Source organism: Euprymna scolopes, chromosome 6 (assembly GCF_053919585.1).
Source record: "Euprymna scolopes isolate OS-2025 chromosome 6, ASM5391958v1, whole genome shotgun sequence".
NCBI lineage: Eukaryota > Metazoa > Mollusca > Cephalopoda > Sepiida > Sepiolidae > Euprymna > Euprymna scolopes.
This window is the reverse complement of record NC_136487.1, coordinates 16,177,789-16,196,453: the sequence shown is the minus strand read 5'-3', so window position 1 is coordinate 16,196,453 and position 18,665 is coordinate 16,177,789. Positions and strand designations below refer to the sequence as shown.

The 18,665-nt window shown below is 37.6% G+C and overlaps 1 protein-coding gene across 1 annotated transcript in view; it reads left to right on the top strand.

The window, feature by feature from the left end:
- The window catches only part of LOC145277534 (F-box and leucine-rich repeat protein 13-like), a 117,636-nt gene extending 108,539 nt beyond the window's left edge, over positions 1 to 9,097 (top strand). The window contains exons 21-23 of the mRNA XM_080128986.1: positions 1,843 to 1,925; positions 3,423 to 3,503; positions 6,666 to 9,097. Coding sequence (XP_079985112.1) covers positions 1,843 to 1,925; positions 3,423 to 3,503; positions 6,666 to 6,747 — 246 coding nt within the window. The 3' untranslated portion in view covers positions 6,748 to 9,097. The remainder of the gene's footprint in view (positions 1 to 1,842; positions 1,926 to 3,422; positions 3,504 to 6,665) is intronic.
- Positions 9,098 to 18,665: the final 9,568 nt, after the last annotated feature.

Genomic DNA, 18,665 nt, shown 5'->3' with positions numbered 1-18,665 from the left:
ATGGACTAGTGTTTGATTAATAATGGACTCTAAATATTTTGGTGAAAAGCGGGAGGAGGCTAATGGGGTGATAATTTAATGGGCCAGTTCTTTCAGTTTCTTTTAAACTGGCACCACAGAAGCCGTTTTCCAGCAGTCAGGAAGGAAGATTTGTTAAGGCATTTGCTGTAAAGTTTGGAGAGAACTGGAGAAGCGGAGCATTTTTTAAATAGTACAGCCGGGATGAGATCGAGTCCATATGCTTTTGAGGTGTCTAGATTTTTTATATCCTACACCTGAGAAGGGGTGATTTTCAGATCATCTAGTGTGGTGTCAGTCTGCAAAAGAAAATCAGGGAGGGGGTGGTCTGCTGGGTCCAATATGGAGTTTGAGGCAAACCGACTGGCAAGCATGTTAACCTTCTTAGTTGCTGTGCAAACAATCTCATGATTGTTGAATAGTGAGAGAATTATTGATTGCCCATTATTTACTACACTGTTGTACATTTTCCAAAAATCACGAGTTCCTAATTTCTGTGCTTTAGTTGTTATTCCTTTCTTACAATTACTTTTAGTTTCTATAAACTTTTGTCTGTTTGTATTTTCGGATAAATTTATGGTATGTATACTGCCTTTAAGCTGCACAAGTAGAAGTAAACCATGGGAAGAGTGGGGTTTGCTATAAAACTTTTGTGTGGAACATAAGCCTCAATTGCCGCTTTCAACCATTTAGTGGTCTCATTTGCACACTGTTCTGCAGGAAGAGAAAAGATATTTCTTCGTGGAGCATCTCTGATGAGATCCCTGATGGCTTCCCAGTCAGCCTTCTTATAATACCTTGTCGTTTTGAGTAACAGCTCTTCAACTTTGGATCGAGAATTTAGGGCGATTTCTACCATCATCACAGCATGATCAACATTCCCTATGGGCATTCATTGCACAATCATTGGGAACTGTGGTCAGAAATAGATCTAGGTGATGCTTGTTTATCTCGCTGGTCTGGGAAACATAACTGTCTGTGATAGGGAGTGAGATATAGAGAATCTATGTGTTATGCTACCAGCTATGCCTGTGTAAGTAGAGAATCCAAGCCAATTACTCTGGTGGACATTAAAGTCACAAAATACATGAGCTTACATGCTAGTATCAAGGGAGAGTGCTGCATCTATGCTGTCAGAGAATTAGAGTACAGTCCTAAGCAGTAGAGAAAATATGTAGCTAACGCCCTGTTGCAGATTAAGTTTAAAGCACATAAAGGCCTGGTCATGTGATTCTAGTTTGGATTCTCTAGTCAAGAGGAGGGTGTTTCAAATATAGACTCCAAGTCTGTGCATATGTTTGTTTGAGTCCTTACAACAAAGTGGGAGATAGCCAGGCATGTTAAAGATGTTAGAGGGAATGGAGGAGTGTAGGTTAGTTTCACTTAGCACCAAGATATCTGGGGTGTTTGCTAGGAGAAAGGATTCAACATCATCAATTAGTTCTAAGCTCACAGATATCCATGAATGCAAGCCTCAAGGGAGGAAGCAAATTGGTTTTGTTTTGACACAGACATTTCATTAACAAGGAGGCAACACATAGAATATTACAAATTACATCTGTCAGCCTTAGTCCAATATTATTTGTGTGTCACAACTATCATGCACAAAAGCAATATATCCCCATCTTCATTTAGCCGGGTTCAAAGTCATCCTTGCATTGGCGCCTGCCAGTGTCTGTCTCATCTGGTTCTCATGTCTTCATCTGAGAACTTAGATAACAAAGGTGAAAAGGAGGAGGTAACTGCACCTGAAACAGAAAAAAGGTTAGCTCCCTTTGATCATGGTTCTATTGTCCTAACAGTATTATTATGTTTTATTTTTAGTTAACTGATCTGAGTCTACAATATCTGTCTGGGGTGTGCCATTATATTGTGTCTTTGGATATCAGTGGATGTGTTCTGATCACGTAAGTATCATAAGCAAAAGTTTTTTTGTGTCTATAAACAATTACAAAGTAGAATTTATATTTACATTAACTCGATAGATATAAATAAATATTATATTTATGTAATAAAAGAAACTACTCACAAAAGTGACAGCACAACTGTCTGGCATGTCGAGTGCAGGTGTCTTGGAAAGAAAAACATATATGGCTACCCCAACACAATGTTTTAAAAACTTACGATATCAAACTCTCTCTCTCTCTTTCTCTCTGTCTCTGTCTGTCTGTCTGTCTGTCTGTCTCTCTCTCTCTATCTATCTATCTATCTATCTATCTATCTAAATGTACCTTCCTTGTGGTTTGATTCAAAGGCTACTCTCAATGTAATTGTTCCAGCTCATGTTTCTTGTGAACGTTAGGCCGAGGAGTTTACAAGATGTTCTTTCAGATAAAGAGTCTTTGGCGATTGCTATTGGTGTTTGGAAAATCGATGGCATCTGACCTTACCTTGACACACTCACATGTGAACAAACACTTGTGGTAAAAGACTTTACACAACGGTACCATCCCTTAAGACGGCAATTCTTATGAGGCTTTTGATTAGTTGAAAACAACCAATCATTAGCCGGCCAATGAATTTCGTGAAATTTTAAATTTCTTGCTCTTTTGCTGTAATCATCCAACAAGTGAATATGACTGCTGCGATCTCCACATTCAAAAAAGTTCATATCAGCATGCGTAGCATAAAAACAATGAGCACAAAAAGCAATCAAAGTAAATACGAAAGAATCTTCTTAGATAAGTTCCTGCAAATACTAGTTATTTGCAAGACACCTTTCTTACCATTCTTTGAAATACAAGTTTTTATTACAACTTTCATTGATGCTGTGTTCCTTTCTTTTTTTGCCAGCGTCAGAATTTATTTCATATCAGAGACTTTATTGGGAAAATCCCACGAGCAGCTCCACATTTTTTTTATTACACTCATTGCTACTGAGATGTAAAGTCTACTGGAAAATAGAGACGATATCAAACTCTCTCTCTTTCTCTTTGTCTCTGTCTGTCTGTCTGTCTGTCTGTCCCTCTCTCTCTCTCTATCTATCTCTCTCTCTCTCTCTCTCTCTCTATCTATCTATCTATCTATCTAAATGTACCTTCATTGTGGTTTGATTCAAAGACTACTCTCAATGTAATTGTTCCAGCTCATGTTTCCTATGAAGTCTACTGGAAAATAGAGACAATGCCAACAGGAACATTCTAAGTAAAGAGTTGAGCAACAAGATGTCTGTTCACATTACACTTAAACTTCTGCAAACTAATAGAGTTAGGGGAGCAGCATACTGAGATGGTATTCAAAAATCTAGCAGTCCGAAGGAAGATACTTTCAGAGTTGAAGGCTCTTTGGCATTGGGAGACTTCTACAGGTCTTATCTTTTTTCTGCTGTTGTTTTACTTTAAATATTGAATTCATATAAGTGTTTGGAGTTGATTATTTTGAACTAATTTTGTTTTGTTTTTCAGGGAGAAAGGAATCAGATATTTACGGAAAGGATGCCATTGGCTGCGGATTCTGAACATTCTTTACTGCAAAGGAATTTCAAAGTCAGTAAAATTCTTTTTGATCTTTGATAGACTTTATGAGTGGAAATGAAATGTACAATTCTCATCTTGAGTGTTGTTCTCGTAACATTTTGGCCGATGTAACCTCGGATCTTCTTTAGATCAATATTGTTGAACTCAAAAATCTGTTTCAAATTTTGTACAGAACCCTTTATTTAATTCATGGAAGTAGCATGCTCTCATTCCATAAGCCATAACCCGGTAGGAGTTTTAAGTAATTCACAATTATATTCTTAGTATCATTTACACTAAGGATTGAACTTCCAACCTCCAGGAGAGTGTCACTTAGAACTGAATTTTGTTTTAGTACTTTGTCTGTTACACCAAGAGTTCTTCCGCACGTACACTCTTTTGAAGGTTGAAAATTCAATATTTAATGCAAGTGCTACTAAGAATACAATTATGAATTGCTTAAGACTTCTACCCGGCCATACCAGACAGAATGCAGGCATGTCATCCCCATGGATTAAATAAAGGGTTCTGTAGTAAATTGCATACAGATTCCTGAGTTTGACAGAATGATTCTCAAGTTTGACAAGATACACCTGGAGAAAATTAAAGATTTCATCATTAAAATAACTCTCAAGATGAGAACACTAGTCCAAAGAATCCAAATAATAGAAATTGCTTCATCTAAAAAATTCAGGAACTTACAACTAGCTTAGTCAGCGATACCCAGGAGTTTTTGATTTTTTTTTAAATCATTTCTACCTGTGTCACATTTTGCATGTGTAACACTTCCTGCTGAATGCGGTGGTCTGGGCAGGGTGTGACATCACCTCCTTCCAACAGGCTCTTCTCACAAGATGCCTTCACTTGGCTGGTCATGCCCTCCATGACAACGAGATGATCTCATCAGAGAAACTATTGATCTGGTTCCTCTCCAGGGCTGAAAGAAGCGATGTGGTGTCCTGTTTAAAATGCGACTCAGAATGGTTAAGCAAGAAACTGAAATGATTCTGGGTCCAAAAATCAATGGTGTTCGCCATTGGAACCATAACTGGCTGTCGATGGTGTCGGCATTGGTGATGGATTGCTGAGCTTGGTAAGGTTTCATGTGAAATATAGTGAATTCATTGAAAGGAGCCGGTTTGATTGATCTGGGGTGAATGTTGCCTCAAAACAAAAAAGACTCAAGAGTCTAGCTTCATTTTTGTTTTCAAAATCTTTTTTTTTAAAACCATGCCATCTTTGTAATCACCATCATATCATATGAATCCGAAGATTTTATTCTTGGCATTGGTTTCCCTGATATTTTTCTAGAAAGACAGGGTATTTACAGGAGGGACCATGTGAAGGTTGTCAACATCTCTTAAATGAAAGTAATTTTTGTGGAACGAACTGGATTCGAACTTGTAACACCCAGTTTGTATTATTAACTACTTGACAACCTTACCTCCATATAATACAATAGTAAAACGTGTCAGTATGTATTTCTCACTCATACAAGACTTACACATTATTATTGTATTGTTATTTGCTGTTATTCTATTAATAAAGTAAAAAAAAAAAGGAATAAGTTTAATTGTTGAAAGTTCTACGAAAAATAATACAAATGAAAATGACTTCCATGTAATATGGAAGACCTCAGCCGAGCATGTATTGCCCGTATTTATCAATTTTTTTGTTTTGTTTTATTTTGTTTTGTATCTATTGTCAGCAAAGAGAGTAACGAAGTCCAGAGAGAAAGAGGGAGTAACGAGATAGGGAGAGAAAGAGAAAGTGACGAGATGTAGGGAGAAGGGAGAGAACCAGGGCTTGTAAAACCCAAGTTAAATGAACACTGTCCCTTCAAAATTAAGTTTATATATAGATATAACAACCTTTGCCACTATAATTACCTCAAACACCACAGTAGTGGGGAAAATATAACTACCGGTATACCACATTTATTTAAATCATATAAATAAGTCCATATATCTATTCAACTAACTGTTTATTTGACCATATTGATATATATCTTATAAATAAACAAACAAATAAGTAAATAAATAATATGAAAACTAGAAACAAATGAACAGATCAAAAAAGCAATGTATAGAATAAAAAATATATAAATAGATAAATAAAATAAAAAATGAATAAAGGAATAAATAAAAAAAAATTGTCAATAGAAAAATGAAGTCGCCGTCAGAAAAGAAAGAACAACCATAAAAACCTAAGATATGGAAATAGCGATGATAAGAATATAATATAAATCCAGATCAAAGCAAAAACTAAGACCAATAAACAACCACCAAGTTAAAAGAATACTAACACCTCCCTAATGCTGACAGCTTAACCACATGAAATCGAACGTAAACCACACTAATGTAATTTTGACTCCTGTTTCAATATCAATACTTTTTTGGTCTGATGAAGTGTTATCCTTGAATTGGGATACCGCTAAAACATGAAAACATGTATGCACATATGTAACCAATAATTTTTGTATGATAAATAAACTATATATATAGGTCCATAAATATTATCTAATTCCCCTAAGAAATTTTTTTTTTACTGGCTATTTCATATTTCAAGGTGAAGTAATCAACGTTGGTTTACTGATATATATATATATATATATATATATATATATATATATATATATATATATATATATATATATATATGCAAATTAATATAGTAATTGCTGGAGATTAATTGACTTTCAAACAAAATAGTTTTCCAACAAAGGACTAGGGATTGAAAGTGTATTTATTGATATTTTAAAAACTTGCAAGAATATATATATATATATATATATATATATATATATATATATATATATATATATATATATATATATTCTTGCAAGTTTTTAAAATATCAATAAATACACTTTCAATCCCTAGTCCTTTGTTGGAAAACTATTTTGTTTGAAAGTCAATTAATCTCCAGCAATTACTATATTAATTTGCATCCAAGAATCCATGTTCCTCCAAATACTATTTTAGCAATCATTAGTTGTTTACTGATATGTCCTGCAAAAGGGATATATTCGTTTGAAACAGTTGAGTGGGCCTTGCTACATATTCTTATAAGGAAAACGACCCCGAATGAACTCATATTCATTAGATCATCTACCATGAAAAACTCTTTTGGGGATTTAAAAACAACATCGTATGGTTCTCCATATATAACATTTTTTTTTTAATTTTACAGGTCAGCAGCCCAGAAGATGATGAAAACTGTTGAAATTGTTCACTACAGCACGGACGATACTCCTGCTTCCTTTAACTATTAAAATTACAAAGGTTTTCAAGTATCCTTATACAAAAGAAACCTCCACAAAAACGACCTGTTGTTTTTACAGAGGAGACGCTAGTAACTGGGCAAACCAAGGTTTATTTATCACCCATCCAGAGAGGCAACTCCAGCTTTGACTTTATAGCCACAGCAGACGCTTCACTACACATATACACATATCTAAAGAAATGGCAGAAACATTAGAGGATAACCTCCAATCTGTAGTGGGATGGGGACAAAAATAGATGGTCACATTCAATGCCGCCAAGACTAAACTAGTTTCATTCAATAATTACAAGAAACCTTCTCTACCACCAATAGCAATGGCCAACGACTCTTTATCTGAGAGTACATCTTTCAAACTCCTTGGCCTAACGTTCACAGGAAACATGAGTTGGAGCAATTACATTGAAGGCATTGCCAGGGCCGCTGTAAGGAAGGTGGGCTCTCTCTATCGTGCTAGAAAACTACTAACACCCGAAAGTATCTTGTACCTCTATAAGGCCACTATTCGCCCATATATGGAGTATTGCTGTCATATTTGGGCTGGTGCATCTGCTACTAGTCTCTCGCTCCTTGACAAGGTTCAAAAGAGAGTCGCAAATCTGATAGGCCCTGAACTCGCATCTAAGCTTCAGCCCCATCTACGAAACGTTGCATCCCTCTGCCTTTTCTACAAGTATTTTAATGGTGAATGCTCTAACGAACTGCAGACACTTGTGCCCCCACCACGTGAACACCCTTGATAAACCCGACAGGCTGCTAAATCCCACCCCCACACTGTGATGTAAAAGATCTTTCTACTCCAGTAGTTTCTTCCCCAGAACCGCTAGACTTTGGAATTCCATTCCATGTCCCTGCTTCCCCAACTGTACTGACGTGCAGAAGTTCAAGTGCAACGTGAACCGACATCTTGCTGCCCAAATCCCTACATAGTACCCCAGTAGTTGTTGCCCCTTATACACCAAAGTGGCAATGGGCCTTGTTTGGGGTGAAAATGTAATAAAAAAAAAAAAAAAAATTTAAAAAAAGTACACACCAGACTGGATGCAGAATGTCATTGTCTCATTAGACAGAAAGTTGCCATCACTCCAATAACGTTGTTGATTTATTAGGTTTTCTGCTGTCTGTTATTTTCCTTGTGTAGCAAAATGGCACCACCAAGTTACTAGCACCAGTCACAACATTAATTAGGATCATAATGTAGGAGAGATAAGTCAGATGTTAAAGTCCTTTTTTTTTTACTCTTTTCAACTCCAAACAAGCCATTGTCACTCGGGCATTATCATTTCGGACCACACCTACAAGGGCACTATGTAGTGAGTTGAGCAACGAGATGTCTCCTTACATTACATTTAAATTTCTGCATGTTAGTACAGTCTGGGAAGCAGGAAACAGGGAGCTAATTCCAAAGTATAGCAATGTGAAGGAATAAACTATTAGAGTAGAAGGTTTCCCTACATCTAAGGACTTCTACAGAGAGGGAGTGGGATTTTGCTGCTTGTCAGGGAACATGAATATTACAAGTTCATCAGAGCACATTCCATTAAAGTACTTGTAAAACAGACACAAGGATGCAACATTATGGCGATGTGACAGGGATTAGGGCTTGGCTAACAGTGTGGGATCTATTAGATTGGAGACTCTTTTTTTGGGACCCTGTCTAAAAAGGAGAGATTAGTTGTAGATGTGTCTGCCCAGATGTGGTAACAATAATCCATACATGGGCGAATGGTGGCTTTGTAGAGATACATGATACTGTCAGGTGTGAGTGTTTTCTAGCACGGTAGAGGGAGTTTACTTTTAGCCATCTTCTTTGTTTCAATTTATATTGTCTGTGAATACTAAACCGAGAATTTTAAACGATGTTTATCAATGTCATCTTCAAATCATTTTCACGTTCAGAAAATCATCTTGATTTTATATCTTTCTTAAGCATTATTTAATGGAATTTTAATGCATTCTGGTTGCTGTAATAAAAACTTGCATTGAAAGCGGAATATTTTTTATTAGTTCATTTATATTTATTATCTTTTGACTGGCCAAGTAGTTTGCAGGGCGCATTTGTCCTCTAACAAACATTTTTGGTTCTTTTTTTGAGAAATCATGGTCGGTCAGCAGAGAAAACCCAGAAGCATCAAAGAAAGACCTCCCCCTCTCTTCATCCCTTCCTCCCTCCCCCTCTCTCTTTCTCCTGTCCCTGTCCACGATGTCCAACATTAATGATCTTCGCCTTAAGATAACTACTGGCTGAACTTCAACAGGCCAAAACTTTCAACTCTTCCTATTCCTCATTCAAACACTGTTCAACTTTCTTACACTGAAATAAACCATTTCGTTTCTATGTTAAAAAAGAGATTTTGTCTTTTCTTTCATGTATTAAATTTTTGTTTGCTATTAATAAGTAGAAGTGCATCTCACATCTCTAAAATTCTTTCATTTTATGAAATATTATTTGCATGTGTTTGGTATGTTGTTCTCTATATTTACATATTATCAAAATATCATCAAGTTTATCGACTGCAAAATATAAATCAATCAACATGGCACCCATTATTTGCTAAACTATTCATATTTTATTTTTATACTAAATTTGTACAAACTTACCATTGGAGTAACACTGTACATTTTTATTCCAATGGTATTTGCAGGTGTACATTCAAATAAATTTAATTTGGACAATATTTTTCATCCATTTAACTTTGAAAATATATCTTCACGACTAGGTAATGTGTAATTGTAAGATTTGATAATTATTTAGGAAAATATCCAAATTATTTATAAATATGAGTTCCATTATTAGAAACAATTGTATCAGGAACAATTTTCCTGGAATAAATTTATCAAATCTGGCTTTAACTTTAATCTCCTCAAACCACATAATTCTTTTATCTCCATTTTTCTGCTTGAATCACTTTTAGTCCAGTGGAGCGATTGATACAACTCTTTATTTATTGTCATTTTTTCTTTACATAAACAGTGTGTAGAATAAACTTTAAAAGTTTACCGTCCGAGACTAGAGCTGAATTTATAACACCGCATGACAACTGGTGTTCCACTTTTTCCCAACTGTCTCATTGGTCGTCCCTATTCTCTACATGACCCCACCTTATGACCGCAACACCAATGTTTTGTGGTCACTTGTTGGGAAAGTACTGTGTAGTTGTGAGTTGGCCCTCGCATTTGTGGTTGTGTTACTCTCATGCTTTATGGTTGATATGGGAAAGTACTGTGTAGTTGTGAGTTGGCCCTCGCATTTGTGGTTGTGTTACTCTCATGCTTTATGGTTGATATGGGAAAGTACTGTGTAGTTGTGAGTTGGCCCTCGCATTTGTGGTTGTGTTACTCTCATGCTTTATGGTTGATATGGGAAAGTACTGTGTAGTTGTGAGTTGGCCCTCGCATTTGTGGTTGTGTTACTCTCATGCTTTATGGTTGATATGGGAAAGTACTGTGTAGTTGTGAGTTGGCCCTCGCATTTGTGGTTGTGTTACTCTCATGCTTTATGGTTGATATGGGAAAGTACTGTGTAGTTGTGAGTTGGCCCTCGCATTTGTGGTTGTGTTACTCTCATGCTTTATGGTTGATATGGGAAAGTACTGTGTAGTTGTGAGTTGGCCCTGCATTGTGGGATTGAACTCATTGGTTTGTGCCTGGTCGGATCTTGGTTATCAATCTCCATATCTACATCAGATGTGTTGTCTGCTACCACTATGTCATAATCTGTCTTTTCCATACCTATCATCCCTCCTGATTCTGCATCTGAATGGATTTGCTGACCTGAAGCTGTTGGTTATGCTTTTGTACTGTTGCATATGTCTTTTTGCCATCGCATTCACCCTTTCTCACACTTTATTAGTTTCTGTCCAATGATTGTTAATCTGGTGCTTCTTGCAAAGTATAGGGAGATGATCCCTTATTGTTCGACCACATAACATTTCGGCTGGTGATAATCTGAAGGTCCTGGTGGAGTGTGTTCCTGTGTGCTCGATTGTGGCATAGGTGGCCGTAGCCATCAATGCAGTCCATGAGCATTCTTTTGGCTGTTTTTATGGCCGGTTCAGCTTAGCTATCACTTTGAGGATGATATGCGGATGATATACATCTCTTTATGCCTCAGTCTCCCAGGAATGATTTATACTCCAATGAATTGAATGGTGTCCCCCTCCCCATCGGATGATATCTCCTCCAGCGCACCATATGTGAAGAACCAACTTCTGAATGCATCGCATACTGCTGCAGCCTTCCTTGATGGTAGCGGGACAACTTCAATTCAGCTGATGTATCAGTCTACATATACCATATAACTCTTTATTTTAGCTCAGGTGTTGAATCTTACTATACTTAGCTACACTGATAAAATACGTATCTGTAATTGAATTTTCAGCAGCCCAAAATGTCATGTACTGGCGATCATGCCACAAAAGTGTTCCATACATTTTTTTTTTTAAATTTATTAAACATTTTTGCATCTTGTTCGTAATTTCATTAATACAGCAGAGTTGATACAAAATTCCTAGCTCATTATCAATCTGCTACATCATACTCCAACAATTTATAAAAATGAATATGTTGCTAGAAATGAATATGTGGCATACACCCTAGACAGGTTGAGCCAGCTTACTTTGAAGGAGAAAGTGTGAAGGAAATATTAAATTCACCAATAATCCTCAGTTGCATGTACATCCCGGTCAAGGGAGATAACAATGTTAGATTTTTGCAGTTCTTAAAAATAGATGTTGACATCCTCCTACATACAACACCTGGTATTCCCAAATGATCACCCATTTGGTATTGGTTAAGATCAACATTGCTTAGATAATACAGCGGATGTGTTCTCGGCAGCTCCAGTAACTCTTGCTTCTCCTATTTTGTCATTCAGTCCTCATTCAATGAGTGATTTTTCTGACAAAGGTTGAAGAAAAAGCTGCTTAAAGGTCGGTAGTACTTGGTGACCAGTAGTCTGAGATGTCGGAAATTTTTCTGTCTCTGTCTGTCCTTGTGGCCATGTCACTAGTAAGGGTGCTGGAGGTAAACGTTTTGTCTGGGCTGACGTTATCCGCCTGATAGTCAGGGACCCGAACCTTGGATTAACCACTAAGAAGGCTGTCCTATCAGCAGGCGCAAAGTACTGGGACTGCTGTATTGCCATTTGGTGAGTGGATCTGGACCATGCAGTAGTCTCTGGTGGGGCCTCTCGATGCCATACTAGTGGGTAATTGTTACGGCTTTACCTTTTCGTGTGCTACAAAAAAAAAAAAAAAAATTTTCCTGTCTTTTTCTCTCTTACTTTCCCTCTCTGTACTGCTCTAACCAAGTATGCCGACCTATTCCACAAATCCCAAAACCTCAACATGAAATATCTCCAGAATAAAAACTCGATTAAACCTAGAACCCCATCTTCCAACGTAGACCCCTACTACCAGGTCTCCTTCTCCAACATCAGGGGTCTACGTTCCAACCTTCCAGAGGTTGAAACCCAATTACAGGAGACGAAACTGGACATATTATTTCAAAGCGAAACTGGAATAGGGCCGACCACTTCCCTAGATGAGTTCATAATTAACGGATACTCTAATTTAACAGCTAAATCTGACACCCAAGATCGCCATGGGCATGGAATATGTGCCTACATTAAGGATGGCTTCCCGTGTGGCAGGGATATCTCTAGAGAAGATCCTAATTTACGCTATATTTGCTTCAGGGTTGCACTTGTTAACACCACTGCATTTATATTTGCCCTCTATAGGCCCCGCAACAGCGGAGTTACTATCTTTAAGAGCATATCCGAGAAAATAGACCACATACAGTCTTCACATCCCTCGGCTAACATCCACATCTGTGGTGACTTCAACATCCATAACGTGGAATGGCTGACCCATTCAAATAAGACAGATGATGAGGGAAGGTTTTGTCATGATTTTGCCATTGCTTATGACCTCACTCAGATTGTTCGCGAACCCACCCGTGTGCCCGATACACCCGGTCAGTATGCAAGCCTCCTAGACCTTTTTCTCTCAACTTCCCCTGAGCTATGTTCATGTTCCGTTTATTCTCCTCTAGGATCCTCCGACCACTCCGTCGTAACAGTTAAGATAAAAACAAAATGTAAGAAGCCCCCAGACGTACCCCTCCACCGTACTATATACCGATACTCTATGGCTGACTGAGATAGCTTCCGTACATTCATATCTGATTTACCTCTGCACTCCATGTTTAAAAAGGAAGTGTCCTCTATAGTATCAGATCTGACCAAATGGTTAATTGTAGGCATAGACTAATTCATACCATCTAAAAAATTCCAACAAAAACCTAAAAGCCAGCCATGGTTCTCCCCAGAATGTGCTGCTGCTATCGCGCACAGAAATCACTTTTTCCATAGCTACCAACGTAATAGATGCACTGAGACTAAAGCTGCTTTCAGGACTGCCAGCAACCACTGTAAAAGAGTAATAAAAAATGCAAGAGAGCTATATGCCCAATCTGTTAAATCCAAGGTAGCTGATCAGCGGCTTGGTTCCCACCAGTTTTGGCAAATAACAAATAGGATCCTAAACAGAAGTGTGCATTCTATCCCAACCATTATCAATGGACCAGAGGTCATCTCGTCAGCGTCAGACAAGGCCAAGGTCGGCAAGCTAATCAAGAACCTAGATTTCAGTAAAGCAACTGGCCCTGATGGCATCCCAATTATAGTGTTAAAAAAGCTTCAACCAGAACTTGCTCCCATACTTACGAAACTGTTTAAGCACTGCCTTAAGGAGAAGTGCTTTCCGACTCCCTGGAAGACCTCATCAGTTTGCCCTGTATTTAAGAATTCAGGTGATAAGTCATCTCCCTCTCAGTACAGACCAATAAGTCTCCTATGTGTTATGAGTAAGTTGCTGGAATCCATATTAAATAGAGAAATAGTCAACCACCTCAGCAGGAATAACCTTCTTAGAGACACACAATATAGTTTCCGCTCTGCAAGATCTACCGCAGATGTGCTGACGGTTATATCTCACAGGATTAGTGAATCTCTTTACAAAGGCTTCCTTTCTAGGGCAATTGCTCTTGACATATCAAAGGCCTTCGACAAGGTATGGCATAAGGGTCTACTTCACAAGATTTCCAGCTACGGTATAACTGGAAATGTTTTCTCAATCATTAAATCATTTCTCTCCGATAGGCTCATAAGAGTAGTGGTAGATGGACAAAAATCAGAGGCCTGCAATATAAATGCTGGAGTCCCTCAGGGGTCAATCCTAGGCCCAACTCTCTTCCTGATCTACATCAATGACCTCCCTAAACACATACTTAAATCATTTATTGACATCTATGCTGATGACACAACCATCTATGGCAACACATCAAAGGCCGTAAATGACAAAGTTCTCTCTGATTCTCTCTCCTCTGATCTCGAGCGCGTGGTTCAGTGGGGAAGATGTGGCTGGTTACCTTTAATGCATCCAAAACCAAACTCCTATCCTTACATCATCAACACTCTGATCCCCAGATGGCATCAATTGTGATGGATGGCTCTCGTCTGGGTGAGGCCCCGTGTTTTGACAAGCTTCTGGGTTTAACCTTTACTCCTGATCTGAAATGGAACACGTACATCAAGTCTGTTGCCAAGGTCGCTGGAAAGATAGTGGGATCCTTCTACCGCTCCAGAAGATATCTCACTACTGATGCAATTCTCTATCTATATAAAAGCCAAGTACGTCCAAGGATGGAATACTGTTGCCATATCTGGGCAGGAGCTGCAAAAAACAGCCTATCCTGCCTTGACAGAGTACAAAATAGACTTCGTGGCTTAGTGGGGGATGCCCTTTTCTCTACCCTGCAACCTCTCTCCCACAGAAGAGACGTTGCGAGCCTATCCTTGTTTTATCGTTATTTCCATGGCAGGTGCTCGTCTGAACTCCAATCTCTGGTCCCCCCTTGCCAATCTTTCACGAAAAACACCCGTCTAGCCGAATCCACTGTGAAAAATTTCCCCCACTCTTTATCTGTGCCTAAATCAAAACGTGGATTCCATGAACAAAGCTTCTTTCTTAGAACTGCACGCCTGTGGAACTCTGTTCCGTCTGCCTGCTTCCCACCGGACTACAACTTGGATGTGTTCAAGTCCAATGTTAACAAATTCCTAATGAACCGCCCCCTTAAGTAAACACTTCATCAAATCTCCACACTAACGTAATGTACTTGCAATAACCCTTATCCCTGAGTGGCTTCCGGGCCTTGATAAGTGGTGATCACTGTGTAAAAAAAAAAAAAAAAAAAAAGCTTCAATGATCTTACTAGAACCAGTGTGTCAACATAATTGCTTTTATATGCTCACTATTTAGTGCTTGCCTGCAAAACAATGAAGTGGTTTACTTGTTAAGTTGGAGACTAGTAGGAATGCTATGAAAATGAATGGTTTTAAAGTGAATGTTACACAGATCAAAGCGATGATCAATTTTTGTAGTGTTGAAAAGCAACCAGAAATATGAACGTTTCTCTGCTCAGTTTGTGGAAAAGAAGTCGGACACATGAAGTACATTAGTATTACAGATGATGATAACCAGCATCATGTAATTTCCGCTGACTCTGGCTAATAGTAATGAAAATAATTCTAATAATTTTATTATGTTCCATATGTTATCAACATCTTTTTTTCTTGTCTTAAACGTGTCAATCACAAAATCAGTACACAAAATTTTCTTTTTCCATTCAAGTTATCTCCCCTGTTTGGTTTGTGGAAAGAGAATTGGGTGCAACTCATTTTTTTTACTATTTATAAACATTGAGTAATATAGCAGAACTGGACAACAAAATTAAAATAAAAAACAATAGAATGAACTAAAGAAAAGATTCGGAATTGTTGGAAGTCAACACTAGAAATGCCAACATGCTCAGACACTATCATGAGTTCTATATACAAATTATATGTTCTATATGCAAATTTACCAGTTGAATCAGATGTATATATTAAGTGATCTTAGCAGTTGGATTGGTTGGTTTATTTTCTTACCTTTATAGTCGAATAGTGCTGTGGAGGAAGAGATTACCAATTTGTGAAAAACGATGCTCACAATTTTCTCCTTCCATTCGAGTTATCTCCCCTGATGGTTTGTGGAAAGGGAATTCGGTGCAGCTCAATTTTTATGGTAATTATAAACATTGGGTACACAAGAAATGCAGCAGTATTACGTGTAGGTTGGGAGATGATAATTAGCTTGCATGCAAGAAATTTGAGACAATAGTCTTTAAAGTACAATTTGTCTGGCAAGGCTATTGAGATTTTTTAGAGGTTTTGTTACTTTATTAATACCATTAAAGCATACAAAAGAGTTGGTGCTTGTGTGATTACAAGAGCTAGGAGTGGAACTCTTGTCATTACTTACCAGAAAAACGTTACTAATGCCATCCAAAAGAATAATGCCATCCAAAAGAATTAAAAAAAAAAAAAAAGAATAGTCTGTCAGACGTGTGTGCAGTGTGGTGATTTATAAAAGTGGAAATTAGCCAATGAGGATTGAAAACAAGTTTTGCATGAAAAGAAATGGCATCAAAATGGTACAAGGTATGTGCATTATGAGTCTTAAAGACAGGTTTAGATCTAATATCATCAGAGGTATATTAAATATGGACAGTATAGGAAGCTGTGTGCAGAACAGGGGACTTCATTGGTATGGTCACATTGAAAGAATAAATTAGAGTTCTTTGGTTAGTAGATGTAAAACAATTGAAAAAAAAAACAGAGTCGGTTTACAGGTGAAAGCAAAAGAAAAACGTAGGAGGAAATGATAAGGATGTAACTTTGGAAGAAAGAAGAATAAATAAATACCTGGCCAGAGATAAGTTGGTTTGTAAATGTGCATGTATACATCTGTACTGTAATGATAGAATCATTACCACCACTGTTCGGTGGGGCATTAGAATACGCCGACTGCCCCCGTGCAGAGGGTAAAAGTCCCTCAATGGTGGTCCTGGATATGACCTTAAACTATATCCAGTGGTGAGGCCCCAGCTTGTGGGCTTTGGGGAGTGTGGAGCCACCCTTTAATTACCATTGCTCCCAGGTCTACTCTGACCCGGAGTGGTAGTACCTGTTAGGGTCCCAACTATGGGTTAAATAGAAACCGACGTGAAAACAACAAATATATTCTATTAAAAATATTTTTCTTCAAAATCTTTGGATTCAGTATTAAATAACTCGAAAAGGGTTGATATGCCGTAAAACAAAAACAACCAACCAACCAACCAACCACCATTGTTTGCTGCTGTTGCTGTTGTTGTTGTTGTTGTTGTTGCTGCTGCTGCTGTGAAGAAGAAGAAGAAGAAGAAGAAGGAGGAGGAGGAGGAGGAGTGAATCAGACAGATTGTGCCAAAGGATTATTTGATCTGCATGGTTCTTCTCATTGGTCATAGCTATTAATTTTTTTTTTTTTTTTTTACCCCAACACCCAGGGAAGCAAGACTCAATGGTTGCATACAAAATTGCAGACGAACACATAAAAAAATGCCAGTTGCATGTGCACAGAAGCAACATTGTTATCCTCATTCTATGGATTTATGGTCTCGCAGCTGACACGTCCTTGCTTGCTACATACAGAGGCAGACATAACCAGAGGTCGACTAATTCTGATGTTGACTCTGTCTAGGTTTCACCAGAGCCCTGTTAGTAATCAAGTATCTCACTACAATGTTGTCACCATCCTTACCAAAGTGAGAAAGGGTTGGATTTTGGAGGGAAGAGGGCAGATGCTGCTGATGACATTAAAGGAAAAGTTTTCTTTGTTTTTTTTTTTCGTCTAAAACTGAGATATTAAAAAAAAAATCATGTTATTTAATTTCTTCATCTTTTCATCTAATTTATTTCTTTTCATATCATTTTTTGTTTAAAACTAAAAAATAATAAATCTCTATTCATAAATTTTAATATGCACTTTTGTACAGGTTGTGATCATCTCACTGATTGTGTTAGTCTTTTTTTTTACGGAAATTGCTCCAGATAAGGCATTAAGCCACTTGATGTAAGGAGCCCCCCCCCCCCAATACTTTGTCAAAAACTTGCAAACGATAAGTGTTGGATGGAATAGATTCTGCTCCAGAAAAAAGCAATTCTCCCCTCTTTGTCAGAAACATCACTCATCGTGGCGAATATCAACATTTTGGACAATTTGGATTATTCAGACTACTATTTTCATCTCGTTATTTTCAGAACGTTTTAGCTGATGTAACCTCTAATCATCTTGTCAATCTTGTTTATGTCAGAAATCTTTATGTTGAATTTGGAAATTTGTATAAAATTTTAAACTAAACACTTTGTTTAATCCATGTAGGTAGATTGCTCTCATTCTGTCAACTACTACTAGATAGTAGTCTTCTTAATTAACACTTTATCCATTGTGCCACAGATGGCGCAATGCATAAAGTGCTAAGTGAAAATCATTGGTCAGGCAATGCAGATAAATTATTTTTGTTAAGATGTTTTAATAGAAAAGAATGTTAGAAAACAAACAATAATTTACAAGTAGGTTGACCTCTACTGTCTGACGTAGTTTTATGCGGAAGCCACGTAAAGTGACATGGGTTTTAGGAGAGCACTTGGAAGACACATATCATTAGTTGAGTCAGTTGGAGTCCAGAGAGGGAGAGAGATGGTCTTCAGATGATGATCGCTCCAAGTAAAAGGGATCAGAAATGGTAATAGTCAGAATCAGTGTTTCAACTTTTCAATGGGGAAACATCTGTAATAAAGTTGCTGAAAAGACAACCCAAGATTTTTTGATTCATACGAAGGAATCTTCTTTGCAGCTTTCCATCAAACAAAACCTAAGATGGACCAGGTATGTTTCTCCGACTGGACTGTTGTCACAGAATTGTTATTTGTCCCTTTCTGTTGTAAATGTTAAATGTTTGTTGTTAAACGGTATATGTTAA